General features: G+C 39.2%; 1 protein-coding gene across 6 annotated transcripts in view; it reads right to left on the bottom strand.

Moving 5' to 3' along the window:
- Nucleotides 1-16,862, bottom strand: part of LOC121492842 (rho GTPase-activating protein 20-like) — a 549,286-nt gene that overhangs the window by 22,082 nt on the left and 510,342 nt on the right. For 4 of the 6 annotated variants that reach the window (XM_041758049.1, XM_041758050.1, XM_041758051.1 and 1 more), the window contains 3 exons: nucleotides 9,508-9,817; nucleotides 8,403-8,570; nucleotides 1,271-1,420 (listed from right to left, as the gene is read on the bottom strand). In XM_041758049.1, the coding sequence (XP_041613983.1) occupies nucleotides 1,271-1,420; nucleotides 8,403-8,570; nucleotides 9,508-9,572 (383 nt within the window). In that variant the 5' untranslated portion in view covers nucleotides 9,573-9,817. Of the gene's footprint in view, nucleotides 1-1,270; nucleotides 1,421-8,402; nucleotides 8,571-9,507; nucleotides 11,820-16,862 lie in introns of those variants that run through there. The other 2 variants (XM_041758054.1, XM_041758053.1) reach the window with 2 other exon arrangements.

The following is a 16,862-nucleotide window of genomic DNA, read 5'->3' as shown; positions in this document are numbered from 1 at the left end:
GCATATGGCAGATTGTAATATGTTAAATTAGTTCCTAAAAATCTTATTCTTCATCACTGTGATCTTCTGAGAAAGATCAATCCCCTGATGCAAAATTACTAAAGATTAATATTTTCTCTGCTAAAATTTTCACAGCATTTAATATCCAAAGTTGCAAATGTCTTAAGGCTCATTCACACGTGGACTTATCACTTACCAGCATTCTTTTTTATTGTGGTAAATTACACATAAAAGAAAATTGACCATTAGTGACCTTTACTATATTCATCGTTCTGTGCAACGATCGTGACTGAACATGTTTATCACCCCAAAGCAAACATGTGTCTATTAAGCAGTCACTCTCCCTTCCCTCCTGTCCCTAGCTCCTGTACCACATTTTGTATATTGTTGATAAAACTTGGTTTCTTTCTTTCTTTCTTTCTTTCTTTCTTTCTTTCTTTCTTTCTTTCTTTCTTTCTTTCTTTCTTTTGGTACAACTACAACAGAGTGAGGTTCAAGGTCTCCTCTCCAAGATCCTGCCCTCTGATTCCCAGGAGGTATCTGCATGTTTAAATCACCGGAATAGATTTCTTGAGCAAGTACTATTAAAGGGTCCAATTAAATTTGAGAAATTGCTTTTACACTCCCAAGTTAATTCCCTTAACAACAGTATGTAATTATACAAATAAATTGATCTTGCCGTTGAATACTAGGTTGCCTGAATTGCTGTGTACAGATTATCTTAGTTGGTAACGATCTGAAACAAAATATGATTCCATTGAGGCACGAAACTCAGATTATTCATTTGATTCCATTGAGTAGAGTTTAGTTGTGTAAGACACATTCTTAGGCTGACATGAGGATGGGAATGTGGCTCTCGACCCTGGATATCCTGAGCAGACACCTCTGAGTTTACAGGGATCATGCCACACTTGCATCTCTGTTTGAAACATCCACACCCCAAGCCTCATTCCTGTTTTACGCAGTTGCACTTAACACACTGCTTTCTTCTCCTCACCCCACTCCACCAAAATCTCGCAGGTCATCATAAAGGTAAGACAACAAAATTTGAAAAACCATTGATCAAAACCGAAGGAAATTACTCCAGTAGTTCCCACTATACATTATCTACTTGTTTCCTTGTGGATATAAGCACCTTCTTACGCAGAGTACAAGGCAAAACAAGTGTCATGGGAGGTCAAAAAGTGAGTCACCAGCTTGGTAGACAATAGATTACAATGTTATCCTTTTCAAGCCATGTAGATACAGGACACCAAGGCATCGGTCTTACCTGAAGGTGGCCACGAAGTTCACCGTGGGCCAGCCCAACACAAAGGACCTCCCAGAACGGATGTTGGCATCTCCCACTGTATCCATGCAGTCGGCAATCCACATGGTGTTCAGTGGTATTTTCTTTTTTATCTTAAAGTTTTTCTTATACCTAGAAAGATCCCAAACAAGACCTCTGTTAGTTCATTTCAAAAATGTTATGGGAGCAGCTGTGCTCTTTAGAGACCAGTTCTCACTGCTCCAGGGCAAATCATGTCTCCCGCATCTCTATTACCCTCTGTGCACACACAGAAAATGGTTAGATGGGCCTTTGCAATGTGTGTGTTGAGCAAACTCTGGCTTGGAAACCTGAAAACACTTACTCTAAAGGTAGCAAATAGCCATATTTTTGAATGGTGAGTATTGAGTAACCACTGTATATTTTAGAGCTTTGTAGGAAAACCATTAATTCATTTTCTATTGCTGGATTTGTTACTTATTACAGATAATTTTTATGGCTAATATTGCAGTTAATTATTCATTTATGACTTGCATACTTCAAAAAGTGTTTGAGGGGCTGAAGAAAGGTACCTGATACATGACTTATAAAAACAGTTATATGCTTTTTTTTTTTTCTTAAGAGAGACAAACCAGGGGCACCTGGGTGGCTCTGTCAGTTAAGCATCCAACTCTTGGTTTTGGCTTGGGCCACGACCTCAGGCTCTTGAGATCATGCCCCTGTGTAGGGCTCCCCATTCAATGAGGAGTCGGATTCCTCGCTCCCTCTGCCCCGCCCCCCACTCATGTTTACTCTCTCTCTAAAATAAATAAATAAATAAATAAATAAATAAATAAATAAATAAATAATAAATAAATAATCTTTTCAAGAGTGTGAGGAAGACAGATGAAATCAAAACAAAAACATAAGCTTGGATCAGAAAGATTTAAAAGTTACTTTCAACGTTAATTTACAAAATATTTTCTAGCCTTTGAAGCATAGGTTATTTTCAATTTCCCTTCTTAAAATTTTGTCCATACCATTTTCCCTTAGATTCTGGCTAAAACAAAAAAATTGTTAGCCTACAGACTGAGCCCAACTGAAAAATCATCCATCCATCCATCCATCCATCCATCTGTCCATCAATCAATCCAAGATCAGTGGTCCGGAGGTCTTATATGTAAGTCATGGATACTTCCCGTTTCTCTGAGGAGTAAGAAGGGGTGAAATGGGTTTTTGATAATTTCTGCCTAATCCTCTTTGACTTCAAAGATGAAAACCACCACTGATTTATTTTGGTTGATTAATTGATTAATTTGGTTAATTCATAACTTTGACTCGCAGGTGGGCTTGAGATTTAAATAGTTACAAGTCCTATAAGGAATGCCTGGGGAACTTGGATCCTCCACTCTGGAACTCCTTACTATTCAGAAACACATGTGGAAAACACTGAACTAAACTGAGATGAAAGCCACCTCATGTGCAAAAATCCCTATGGCTCCACTGATTCATGGAACAATTAGAGCTAAACTCTTCAGTGGGATTTATGAAATAAAAAAAATCTTTTAGGAAGCCCACTTGAAGGATAATCTAGATTCAAACTTAGGACACAATGAATATAAATATGATGGATACCAACATCTTTCCACATTTTTTTTATTTCAACATTACACCCAAGTGCCTGTATCTCTGTGCTTGAAGATTTTTATGGAACATAGTCAATTAACAGATAAAATCATTTTTCTAGATAGTAATTCCAAAGGCATTGTCACGTCAAAAATATATGGCCAAGGGGAATGATAGACAGGTATCTGCTTGTTCTTACAGATTTTTTTCTTTCTAATATAGGTATCTGTGTATATACAGACACCTAAGATCCTGTGTGGAAACTTCCAAATACATTGACCTGGAAAAATCCATCCAATAACCTTAGTTCAATAAGGCACCAGGATTAGTTGAACCAAGGAATTTTCCTAGAGCCCAGTGTGTGGTTTCTACTCTCCTATAACGTTTTGAACACTTATCATATGCCAAGCTCTGTTCTAAATATTTTATAAATATAAATATAAAAAATTTAATCCTCAAGCAACTACACTAGATGGTCTCTATTAGCTCCATTTTACAAATAAGGAAACTCACAGAAAGTTTAAATAAATTGTCAAATGCAGGAGACAGGGTTTGAACCCAGACAGCCTAACTCCTAAGCCCATGTTTGTAACCACTTGACCGTGAAGTAACCTTTTCATCTTTCCTACCCTCATCCTCTTTTCTGTCCCCAGAGCCATCAGGCTTTCTCGTGGGATTTACACTGGGAGTGAGAGGATAAATCTCAAGGCATTATATTAATAAAACCAGTTGCTAGCTTGGAAATATTTACAACGTGTACAACAAAGCTTTATACTTCAATAGATTCTTCTAAGGTCTTACTGTGTTTCTTTACTCTCAATCACTGACCCAATTGGATTATCTCAGCAGAAATTAGAAAGTGTTAATCTACTGTAAACTGACTCAAGAAGAAGAGGAGGAGAACTGCAGTTTTTATTTCTAAAAATAGTCATTTATTATAGTTGTATTAACATGATGTCCTTCTTGCTTTCCACTACCTTAATCTTTATGCCAGAAGGTAAGCCCCAGTGAACTGTGGAGTTTTGCAGGATTCTAGGGAGATTTCCTCTGTTCTAAGATAGAGGCATTCTCTTACAAATGTTGGGAGAAGGGGTCATAGTCTATTCTGTAACTATTCGTCATTTCACCGACAGTGAGTTAATAGTCATCTTCATCTTTTGACCAAATTAAATTCATTTTTTATTTCATTTCTACATTCCTTAATAACTAATGATGAGGAATGTGATGTCTAAAAAGGGTGTGATCTAAGTTCAGTCCCTTTTTCTAAATTATTCACGGGTCTCTACTAGTACAAATATCTTAATATTTTATAAAATAGATACTATTCTCTCTTTTTTAAAGATTTCATTTATTTATTCATGAGAGACACACACACAGAGAGAAGGCAAAGACATAGGCAGAGGGAAAAGCAGGCTCCCTCTGGGGAGCCTGGTGGGGGACTTGATCCCAGGACCCCGGGATCATGACCTAAGCCAAAGGCAGACACTCAACCACTGAGTCACCCAAGGGCCCCAAGTAGATACTGTTCTTAAAAATAAAATAATTTTTATTTCAATTTTTAAAGTACTTTAAAGTACTTTAATTTTTAAAGTAATTTTATTTGAAAAATAACTTATTTAGTATTCTAATGAATATCAAAAATGATAAGGAAGGTTCCATTTGACTTCAATTCTTGCAAACACAAGTTTCTAGTGTATGAAAGAAGTGACAAAAATCCCCAAACAATTTTCACTATTACTAACATCTTGTACAACTAGAGAAATAGAATTTCTTTGTGAAGAAACAAACATTTAATTCCCCTCATTGTTACACACAAGCCAAAATTCACTAATTCTGACCGAAAAATTGGTAGAAATTAATCAACTATTTATTCAATTTCTGTTAAATTCTGTAGTGTCAACCTAAAGATGAGAGAGTCTCCAGCTGAAGCCTGAGGGTGAGCTGAGGTAAAATGGAACCTGGGTCACCCTACCCCCTTTTTATTGCTAATTGGAAAAATTAGGCACTAAACTCAGATTATTCATTTGAATAGATTGATTGAGGGTATTGATTCCTCCATGTAAGACCAAGGCATGACAGGGATTAAATATGTTGGTTATTTCAGGGGCTATTTCTTTTTAGTTTTTCCTTCTAGAAAAAAAGGTAAATTTTTTCATATTAACAGTGATCATAAATATACCCAAATATTTACTATGGGAATGATCTCATAGTAGTTTTCTAAAGATTGTGGCAGGCATTAAGTGCTGCCTGCTACTGCTATGGATGAAATGGTGTCTCCCTCCCACTGCTTTCCTGCCTTCTTACCATAAAGCCCTCTCTGCCAATATCATCATGTTTGGAGATAGAGCTTTTGAAGGTAATTAAGTTTAAATGGGATCATCAAGGTAAGGTCCTAATCCAGTAAGATGGATGGTCTTGTGAGAAGTGGGAGAGATCTGTATGTGTGTACATACATGCATTGAGGTAATGCCTTGGGGCACACAGTGAGAAGGCAGCCACGTGCAAGCAGAAAAAGAGCTCTCACCAGAACCTGACCATGATGATATCTCGAACTCGGAATTCTAAAATCTGTGTTCTCTCTATATCAAAGACCTTGGCTTAAATATGAAACTCAAATGCCTGTGATCACTTACATTTTCTAATATTACCAATGTATAATATAAAGTATATAAGATAAACTTTTGGGAACCGAGTCCCTTTCAAAGAACATTAACAAATAAATTGATAAAGATTTTGTCACATAAAAACCCTTGAGTAGACATAAGGACATATCTCAAAAGCAATATGTGAAAGATGAAAAATGTTCAACTTGTTTTGTCTTAATGAACTATTCGAAATAAATTTCAGCCCTTCAATAGAGGCAACTCTCTAGTGGAAAAACAACACTATCTTTATATAAAAATCTTTTTAGCAGAATATCGTAGGCTCTGTAAAACCCGCTGAGAGGTAGGCAGCACCCAGGACAAGAAATAGTTCTGGTAAGAAAAGGAAAGTCTTCTCCTCTCCCTAAAGGCTATAATACTTACAAAGATGAAAAAAAAAAAGAAGAACATATTCCCCTTACAAATTGAATATGAGTGGTCTGCAAGGTCCTAACAACCAGGAAATGAGTTTGCTATTTGTTAGCATGTCTCTTGGGCTAAGGATGGAAGGGTACAACATGGTATGTGAGGAAGAACATGGCCTTGTGATGAAGGCAGGCCTGGGTTGGAATCTCTTGCATGATTTCCCTATGTATGACTGGACCATTTCTGAGACTTCCTCTGTCCCCATTTTCATCTCTGCAGCCTGTCGGTGATAAAAAAAAATATGGGCCTTGGAGTGCTGTGAGAAAAATTTTCTTTATGCATGAGAGATACACAGAGAAAGGCAGAGACATAGGCAGAGGGTGAAGCAGGCTCCCTGTGGGGAACCTGATGTGGGACACGATCCCAGGACCCAGGGATCACGACCTGAGCCAAAGGCAGATGCTCAATCACTGAGAAACCCAGGTGGGTGAGGCATCTGTGATGTTCCTAGTGTGGTTCCCAGCATGCATCCCACATATTTTGGTCTCCCACACTCACTTTGGTTAAATAAAGAGAATGGTAACTAGTCTGCATTTTTAAAATAATGACATGGGCCTCTATCAAGAGGAAGAGAGTCTTTCATATGGACCTCATGCCAAGGCCTGGACATTCTTTTTCTCTTTGGCCTCCTTATGACATCACCACCTTCGAAGTTACATCTATGGGCAATTTCCCTAGTCTCAAATATATTTTACTACTATCTTTGCCTCTGATTTTTTGATAGCTATACTTCCTTCATTTTTCAATTCGCTAAGCGTTCTGATCTATTTGTTACCAAGCAGTCTGGAGTTAGTTGTTCACTCAATGTAAAGGAAGGGTTGCTTTCAATAGTGAAAGAATCTAGGTGTTCATGGAATGTTGTATGAAATTCAGGAAAAAAGAGAGAATAGAAATGGTAGCACCACATAGTGAATAAAAGCCTGTGCTTTGAAATAAATAGACCTGATTTCAAATGTAGACTCTGTCCATTACTAATGTGGTAACCTGGGCAGATCCATTAGACCTCTGAGCATCAAGGTTCTCCAATATAAAAATACTCCCATCTCACAGGGTCGTTGTAAGGTTGGACAAAATTAGGTACATAAAGTTTTTTAGCATAGTATCTGACATGTAGTAAGCCCCTGATAAATTACTATTAATGTAACTCAGATGAGTATAGCATTTTGCCAAATTATTACTAGCATGTCTTACCTATGACATGGCATAACTGGGATCTAGCGTGAAAGCAGTAAAAAAAGAGGGAGTTAGTTTTTTCGCAAGACCATAGCTTCTTGATATTTTGTTTGTGGGAGTGTTCTTTGTCTTCCATGTTTTGTGAATAATGCAAACAGAGATGGAGTAAGTAAACAGGTGACCTTCCATGAACTGCTCCCAGACGTTTATTGAGCAATCATCATGTTCTAGACTGGATATTCGATGCATTTGTGTTCAGGGTTGAGAGGAAAGTGCACACAGTCGATTATTTCTCCTAGATTCCATCTATCTGCTCCATCTTTTTTTTTTAAAGATTTATGTATTTATTCATGAGAAACACAGAGAGGAGAGAGAGAAGTAGAGACACAGGCAGAGAGAGAAGCAGGCTCCCTGCAGAGAGCCTGATGTGGGACTCAATCCTGGGTCTCCAGGATCACGCCCTGAGCTAAAGGCAAAGATAAACCCCTGAGCCACCCGGGTTAACCTGCTCCATCTTTCCTTTTTACTAAACTGCTAAGATAGAGCCCTGATACCATCCATCAGGACTATGGCCTCCCCTAACTACTCTCCCTGCTTCCACTCTTGCTTACCCATCCATCTATTATCTAGCAACAGTCAGAAAAATTTGCTAGAAATATAAATCAGATTTGGTCAGTCCCCTAGTTAAAAATCCTTTGGCAAAATATTTCCACTTTTTTACCATGGCCTGTGAAGACCCTGTGTGACTAGACCCCTGAGCATAGTATCATATCTGATAGCATGGCCTATGCTCCCGGCTCTAGTCAAATCAGGCTTCCCTGAGCCCCTCTCTCTGAGGGGTCAGATTGTACCCACGTAGGCCTGCAAGTCCCTCAGCCTCGACGGCTCAGGCACATTGTCTGGGAATGTGGCTGCTTCTCTTCTCATAGATTTGGTTTTAATGCTCCACCTCAGAGAAGCCCTCCTAGACTATTCCTCTCTAACACGTTCCCACCCTCTCCGCACAGCCCCCTATCCACCTTCTATCAGCAGCACTAATCATTATCATTCCCCCTCTTATTTTGTCATTTGTAAGTCCCAGGCAGGAGAGACATTGGCCTGTCACATTGGCAATTGTATTTGCTGCAGGGACATGACACAAGACAAAACCTCCAGAAGTACTCATGGAATGAAGGATTCAAGCATTGGCAAACACAAAAGGGAAAAAATGTAATGTTTTCGTATAGTAAGGGTTAATGGGAATGCAATTTTTTGGAGAATCACAAGAGCACGAAACATGGTACACCTACTTGGTATTAGACATCAGTAATAAATCGCTGTACAAGAAAAGCTGCCACTTCTTCCTCCTCCAGCCTTTCTTGAGCTCAACGGGACCATGGATGAGCAGGGTACGAGTGGCACCCTCAGATGATGTAGTGCTTTCGCTGTGGGTGTCCACCTCCACAGACGAGCTCTTCCTACAACACATCAAACACAGAGCAGCTAGTTACTGGTCAAATACACAATATAGTTTAATGCCAAGTTTCAAGGTTCACACAACACTAAAATGTAGTCTCAACCCCCAAAGCAGAGCTCCAGAGCTCAGAATCAGGGATTCCTGAGTTACCAAAAGCTATAGAAAGTGGTGAGGTCACTTGGGAAACTGATGCAGAGGGAGGACAGTTTCAAGGACAAAGCCCTTGGGCCTGCCAATACTTAGAGGTGTGGTGGAGAAAGCAGCAAAGCTAATTGTGAGCCATTAGGTAGGCAAAAGCCAAGAAGCCAAAGGTAGAGCACATTACAAGAAGGTGAATGAACAACAACAATAAACAGGACAACTTGTGGCCTAATATAAAATAAAACAACGTGTGAAGAATCAATTACAAATTGCTTTTATGTTAAGATAAAATGAAGATAACTGAAGATCCTGGAAGTTGACCCCCATCTTATCTAATTCAATATTCAAAATTGGGGTAAAAATTCTCAAAGATCAGCAAAAATATTGGAAACCTCAGAAAGTTTCTGCACACAAGAGTTTAGCTATTACTTGGCTGAGCTCTGACAGGAATTCCTGGTCAAAATAGGTACTAAAACAACACAATTGAACAGAATGTAAAAATTCTTTCATAACTAGGACAGGTATTTTCATAGACCCACTGAAAATTCTGTCTCATGGAGAGAGAGAGTTGGCTCTCTCGTGGAGCCAAGAAAGTGTCTCCGCCTCCCCCAAGGATGTATAAAGCCTGCTCCCTTCTGCTCAGCAGCACTGAATCTTACGAACAGGAGCAGCTTTTCAGGAAGCTTGTGCTGAAGTGACTACTTAGTTTCTATGTATTAGAGGAAACAAAAGAAAACAACAGTTCCTGTTATTGCCGGTCTGTTTGGATGATCAGAAATAGTGTATCAGAAGACTACCTCATGCGCTGAAGCCTTGAATGACCACCTGTGAGCTCAGCATGCTTTCTGATTGACGGGAACATCCTTTTCTCTTCAATTCGTGGGACGGGAAATCAAGGGAGTCTACAGCACTTGGCAGAGTACTGTCAACTGCTTGAAGCCTCAAGATTCCGCAGCGGTCCGCGGTCACTGCCATTATGATGTCACAGATTCAAAGCTCATGCTGTAACTGCCAAACTGACATACTGGTTTCCTTTTCTTGGCCTCCAAGTTTTGATTTTTTAAAAGTAATCATTTTATTTTGAGATAACTGTAGATTCGTTTGCAGCTATAAGAAATAACACAGGGAGATGACATCAGTTTTTTTTACAGATGGAGTCATCCAGAGACACTTCCATCACCACAAGGGTCCTTCCTATTCCCCATTTACAACCACACAAATTTCTTTCCCCCTCCACCACCTCCTTAATCCCGGGCAATCACAAAATCTGTTCTCCATGTGTAAAAGGTTGCCATGTCAAGAATGTTATACAGATGGGATCACATAGTTTATGACATTTGGGGATTTGCTTTTTCCCATTTGGTGTAACTGGAGATTCATCTAGATGGCTGCAAGGATTCACAGTTCATTTCTTGGTGTCCCTTAGTAGTACATCATGATATGGATGTATCACAGTTTGCGTAACTACCTGTTGAAGGAGTTCGAAGTGTCTGCAGGTTTTGGCTGTCACTAATAAAGCTACTATAAACATCTGTGTACAGGTTTTTGTGTCAGTGTGAAGTCTTCACTTCTCTGGGCTAAATGCCCAGGACGGGAAGAGCCAGGTCATATGCTAGCTATTTTGTTGTTGTTGTTGTTGTTGTTGTTGTTGTTATAGTTTTTTCTTAGGAACTGTCCAACTGGTTTCCAGAATGGCTGTGCCATTTCACATTCTCCCCAGTACTGTATGAGTCATTCAGTTTCCCCTCATCCACACGAGCATTTGGTGTTGTCATTTTTTATTTTAGCTATTCTGATAGCTGTGTAGTGTGATATCTCACTGTGGATTTCACTTGCATTTCCCAAATGGTTAGTGATACTAACCATTGATTTGCCACCTGGACATCTCCTTCAGTGTCCAAGCACCTACAGGAGCCTGTTAAAAACATGTTACATGAAGTCAGTGTTCCCTTTCCACTAGGAAACTGATGATTTTACAGATGACGAGGCTCTTGCGCATACAGGTTGGGCTCTGAATCCAAGCAGCCGTGACGTAACATGAAGGATTCAAATCCAGCTGACTCAGGAGGTCACGCAGCTTCCTGTGAGGACCCCCCACCCCCACTCTTCCCACATGGACAGTGTCTTTCTTTGACAACTGTGGAGGACTGAAATTTGATCCTACAGACAAAGTTTGTGGTTTCTCTTACAGGCTCCTGTAACAGGCATGTGAAAACCTATCTTTTATGCCCCACTAGACTCTATGGACCTCAAGGAAGGAGTCTATGTCTGATTTATCATTAAATTCTCACAGACATTGATGCATCAGAGGAATCAAAAAATTCTGTATTGAACAAGTGAATGAAATAGTTTTCTGGCAGGGATGGACAGGGGAAAAGGCATGACATAAAATAGTCTTTGTCTTATTTACTTTATTCATTCAACGGATAGTGTTTGAACCTGTACTAGGAGAAAGGCACTTGATAGGTCTGGGCAACAGGGAGCCAGGCCCAAGTCTCACAAAACCAGGATTTAAGTGAGGAGGGGGGAAGACAGATATTAAACAGAGAATGCCATCAAGAACTGCCTAACACAGCCTCTGGAAAGTACTGCAGAGGAAAATTAAAGAGTGAGATGAGAAATTTAGAGAGGGACTTGACACCTGATTTCAATTATGGAGAGGAAGACTTCTTTGACGAGCTCATTTGAAATGACCTTTAAAGAATGACTTGGGACTACACAGAAGAGAGAAAGAGGAAGAAAGGGGGAAGGGAGGGAAGATACATTTGTCAGTTGAAGGGACAGAATGTGACTAACTGATGTTTCAGAAACATGGAAGACTTTGCTGGATTGGAGACACAGGCAGAAGGTACAGGAGAGTGAAATCGGCCTGTAAATTAGGTAGAGGTGAGAGCACAAGTCCTGGTAGTCCTTTTAGACTTTATTAAGGCTTCTCATCTTAAAACCAAACTAACACAGAAGTGGCATGTAGATAGTGGCCTCCAGGCTTCAAACCACTTTTATTAAATTTTTATTATTTATTTTTTTAAATAAGTTGATTTTTTATTGGTGTTCAATTTACCAAAATACAGAATAACTATTTTATGTATTTGAGAGAGAGAGAGAGAGATAAAGAGACAGTGCATGTGCACAAGAGGGGGGGGCAGAGAGAGAAAGAGAGAGAGAGAGAGAGAGAGAGAGAGAGAGAGAAAGAAGCACAAATGGTGCTGAGTATGGAGTCTGACCTGGGGCTCTGTCTCATGATCCTGAGATCATAACCCTGAGCGGAAATCAAGAGTCAGAAACTTAACCAAGTAAGCCACCAGGCGCCCCTTCTCACCACTTTTAAAGGACAAGTGCTAGTCTGGTCATGCTTGACTGTATTCAGAACCATGGAGGCTCATTGGGCAACACTTTCTGGCCTCCCATCAAGCACCTGTCAAAATCTATTTCAGGTAAAAAATAATCTATTTCAGGTAAAAAAATATAGGCAGACTTCTCTCTGCACCTTCCCCAATTCTCAGAATATGTCCCATTCTCTGCGTCTCCCTTCAGAGAGGTTAGAGATTTAGAGGCCAGGAAAACTTCTCTTCTTTTAGAATCTCGTCCTGTTGATCAATTCTGATATGCATCAGACTCACTTGGGAGGCTTTTCAGGCACTCATTCTGAAACTGCCTCCCCCAGAGGTTCTGATTCATCAGATCTGGAAAAAGCTCTTTGGGTGATTCTTACATGTAACCAGGATGGTGAGTCACTGGTTTTAAGGAATTAATTGAGAAAGATACAGTTTTTGAGAGCATCTTCTCCTTGTAGTAAAGCAAAGGAGAGAAAAGTTTGCCTGAGAAAGCTAAAGGGAGCTTTCTTTTACCATGTCACAGTTACCTTTGCAGTAATAAAGCTTAATTTCTTCCATAATACCATTGTGAGTTATTTTAATTTGATGAATGAGCTCTAAAGAGAATAATAATGATGGGGTCTGTTTTCTTTTTTAAAGACTTTATTTATGTATTTATTCATGAGAGACACAGAATGAGAGAGAGAGAGGCAGAGACACAGGCAGAGGGAGAAGCAGGCTCCATGCAGGGAGCCCGACGTGGGACTCCATCCTGGGTCTCCAGGATCATGCCCTGGGCTGAAGGCAGCGCTAAACCACTGAGCCACCTGGGCTGCCCGGGTCTGTTTTCATCTATTTCACCGAACACCTATGTTTTCACCCTAAATATCAAATAGAAGAGATACTGTAAGGTGATCTTTATGCCCATAATACCGTATTATTGATCTATTGTCCATTTTTGTCAATACCATACTGTTTTGATTATTACAGCTTTGTAATATATCTTGTAATCTGGGACTGTGATACCTCCAGTTTTTTTCTTTTTCAAGATTGCTTTGGCTATTTGGGGTCTTTTGTGGTTCCATACATCCTTATGAATTACTTGTTTTAGTTCTGCGAAAAATACTATTAGTACTTTGATAGGGATTCCATCAAAACTGTAGATCATTTTGAGTATGGAACATTTTATTAATACTTGTTCTCTCATCAATAAGCATGGAATATTTTTCCATTTGTGTTGTCTTCAATTTTTTTCACCAATGTTTTATAGTTTTTCAGTGTGTATATATATATATATATATAGGTCTTTCACTTCCTTGTTTAAGCTTATTTCTAGGTATCTTATTATTTTTGGTACAATTGTTAATGGGACTGTTTCTTAATTTCTTTTTTTGCTCTTCATTATTAGTGTATAGAAATGCAGTGGATTTCTGTATATTGGTTTGTATCCTGTGACTTTCCTGAACTCATTTATCAGTTCTAGTCCGTTTCTGGTAGAATCCTGAGGGTTTTCTACATAGAGTATCATGGCACCTGCAAATAGTGAAAGTTTTACATCTTCCTTACCCATTTGGATGCCATTTATTGCTTTTTCTTGTCTGATTGCTGGGGCTAGGACTTCCAGTACTATGCTGAATAAAAGTAGTGAGAGTGGAAATCCTTGTTTTGTTCTTGACCTTGGAGAAAAGCTCTCACTTTTTCACCATTGAGTATGACATTAGCTGTAGTTTTTTCACATATGGTCTTCATTCTGTTGAGGTATGTTCCCTCTAAACCTACTTTGTTGAGTTTGTATCATGAATGGATGTTGTACTTTTAAATGCTTTTCTGCACCTATTAAAATGATCATCGTTTTTTACCCTTCTCTTGTTGATGAGATGTATTATGTTAATGGTTTGTGAATATTGAATCACATTTGCATACTAAGAATAAATCCCACTTGATCATGGTAAATGACTTTTTTAATGTATTGGTGGATTTGGTTGGCTAATACTTTGTTGAGGATTTTTGCATGTATGTTAATCAGAGATATTGGCCTGTAGTTCTCTCTCTCTCTCTCTCTTTCTCTCTCTCTCTCTCTCTCTCTGTAGTGTCTTCATCTGGTTTTGATATCAGGGTAATGCTGCCTTCACAGAATACATAGAAGCTTTCATTCTTTGTTTTTTGAAGTAGTTTGAGAAAAGTAGGTGTTAACTCTTCTTTATATGTTTGGTAAAAAAAAAATTTAAGTATTTTATTTATTTATCCATGACAGAAAAAGACAGAGGCAGAGACAGAGGCAGAAGGAGAAGCAAGCTCTACTCAAGGAGCCCGATGTGGGCCTCAATCCCAGAACTCTAGGATCACAACCTAAAGGCAGATGATCAACTGTTGAACCACCCAGGCGTCCCTACATGTTTGCTGAAATTTACCTATGAAGCCATCTGGTCCTGTACTTTTGTTTTCTTGGGAGTTTTTTGATTACTGATTTGATTTCACTGCTGATAATCAGTCTTTCAAATTTTGTATTTTTTCCCAACTCAGCATTGAGACGTTATATGTTTCTAGGAATTTATCCATTTCTTCTAGGTTGCCCAATGACTTTGCATATAATTTTTTCATAATATTCTCTTAAAATCCTTTATATTTTTGTGGTATTGTTTGTTATTTCTCCTCTTTCATTTCTTTTTTAAATAAATTTATTTTTATTGGTGTTCAATTTGCCAACATACAGAATAACACACAGTGCTCATCCTGTCCAGTGCCCCCCTCAGTGCCCACCACCCAGTCACCCCCACCCCCCGACCACCTCCCCTTCCACCACCCCTATTCATTTCCCAGGGTTAGGAGTCTTCATGTTCTGTCTCCCTTTCTGATATTTCCTACCCATTTCTACTCCGTTCCATCCTAGTCCCTTTCACTGTTATTTATATTCCCCAAATGAATGAGACCATACAATGTTTGTCCTTCTCCAATTGACTTATTTCACTCAGCATAATACCCTCCAGTTCCATCCACGTCGAAGCAAATGGTGGGTATCTGTCATTTCTAATGGCTGAGTAGTATTCCATTGTATATATAAACCACATCTTCTTTATCCATTCATCTTTCGATGGACACCGAGGCTCCTTCCACAGTTTGGCTATTGTGGACATTGCTGCTAGAAACATCGGGGTGCAGGTGTCCCGGCATTTCATTCCATCTGCATCTTTGAGGTAAATCCCCAGCAGCGCAATTGCTGGGTCGTAGGGCAGGTCTATTTTTAACTCTTTGAGGAACCTCCACACAGTTTTCCAGAGTGGCTACACCATTTCACATTCCCACCAACAGTGTAAGAGGGTTCCCCTTTCTCCTCATCCTCTCCAACATTTGTGGTTTCCTGCCTTGTTAATTTTCCCCATTCTCACTGGTGTGAGGTGGTATCTCATTGTGGTTTTGATTTGTATTTCCCTGATGGCGAGTGATGCAGAGCATTTTCTCATGTGCTTGTTGGCCATGTCTATGTCTTCCTCTGTGAGAATTCTCAGGTTGTACTACAAAGCTGTGGTCATCAAGACAGTGTGGTACTGGCACAAAAACAGACACATAGATCAATGGAACAGAATAGAGAATCTAGAAGTGGACCCTCAACTTTATGGTCAACTAATATTCGATAAAGGAGGAAAGACTATCCACTGGAAGAAAGACAGTCTCTTCAATTAATGGTGCTGGGAAAATTGGACATCCACAAGCAGAAGAATGAAACTAGACCAATCTCTTGTACCATACACAAAGATAAACTCAAAATGAATGAAAGATCTAAATGTGAGACAAGATTCCATCAAAATCCTAGAGGAGAACACAGGCAACACCCTTTTTGAACTCGGCCACAGTGGCTTCTTGCAAGATACATCCACGAAGGCAAAAGAAACAAAAGCAGAAATGAACTGTTGGGACTTCATCAAGATAAGAAGCTTTTGCACAGCAAAGGATACAGTCAACAAAACTAAAAGACAACCTACAGAGTGGGAGAAGATATTTGCAAATGACGTATCAGATAATGACAGGAAATTTGCATCAGCTCTCAATGTGGGTAGGAGACTCCTGATACTTTACAGAACGAGATCTTAGGTTTTAGACAGGCTGGGAGTAAGAGTCAGGACTGTGAAAGTCTAATGATTCCCCTCCTAATGTCCAGTGGTTCACATCTCTTTGATAGATACCAGGCTATGAATTTGTGGCTAAACATTTCCACTGCCTTCTAAGCTTGATACCCATCCTGGATCAGTATTATGAGTAATTTCTATCCTGATTCTGGCACTCTGGATTTTCTACTACCACTAATTGATCTCTATAAAGAGGGAAAAAAGGGAAGCCCAGGCCTTGGCAGTTGAGTGTTCACGCCACTACCCTTTGCTGCCCTCTACTGACCATATCTGGAAATTACTTTTAACCTTCCAGGTCCTTGTCCCAAAGCAGATAGAGATACTGCAGTGAGTGAAACCAGGCACACAAAATTTGAGATGCACCAAAAAACTAAGTAAAGAAGATATGATATTTGAATGTAATATTTTTAGAAGTCAATTTTCAAAAAATACATGATGAACAAAATACCGAAATGTACCCTAAAACAGTACTACTAGCTTATATGTACAAAGACCCTGCCATCCATTTTTCATTCAAGAAAAAGGTCTAATACCACAGTGGAAAATCATGCTACCAGTGCTGATGAACCTTTTTCATCACTCGCATATTGGGAAAAAGACCCAGAAAATTTAGAATAAACCAAAAAAAAAAAAAAGGTGCAAGTGGAACAGATATTATAACAGTAGACTCCTGAGAAAAACAAGAGAACGGAAAAAAAAATTAAGAAAACAAAA

Source organism: Vulpes lagopus, chromosome 6 (genome assembly GCF_018345385.1).
Source record: "Vulpes lagopus strain Blue_001 chromosome 6, ASM1834538v1, whole genome shotgun sequence".
In the NCBI taxonomy this organism is placed as follows: Eukaryota; Metazoa; Chordata; class Mammalia; order Carnivora; family Canidae; genus Vulpes; species Vulpes lagopus.
The sequence above is the reverse complement of the archived record's forward strand: the minus strand, read 5'-3'. Positions and strand labels throughout refer to the sequence as shown.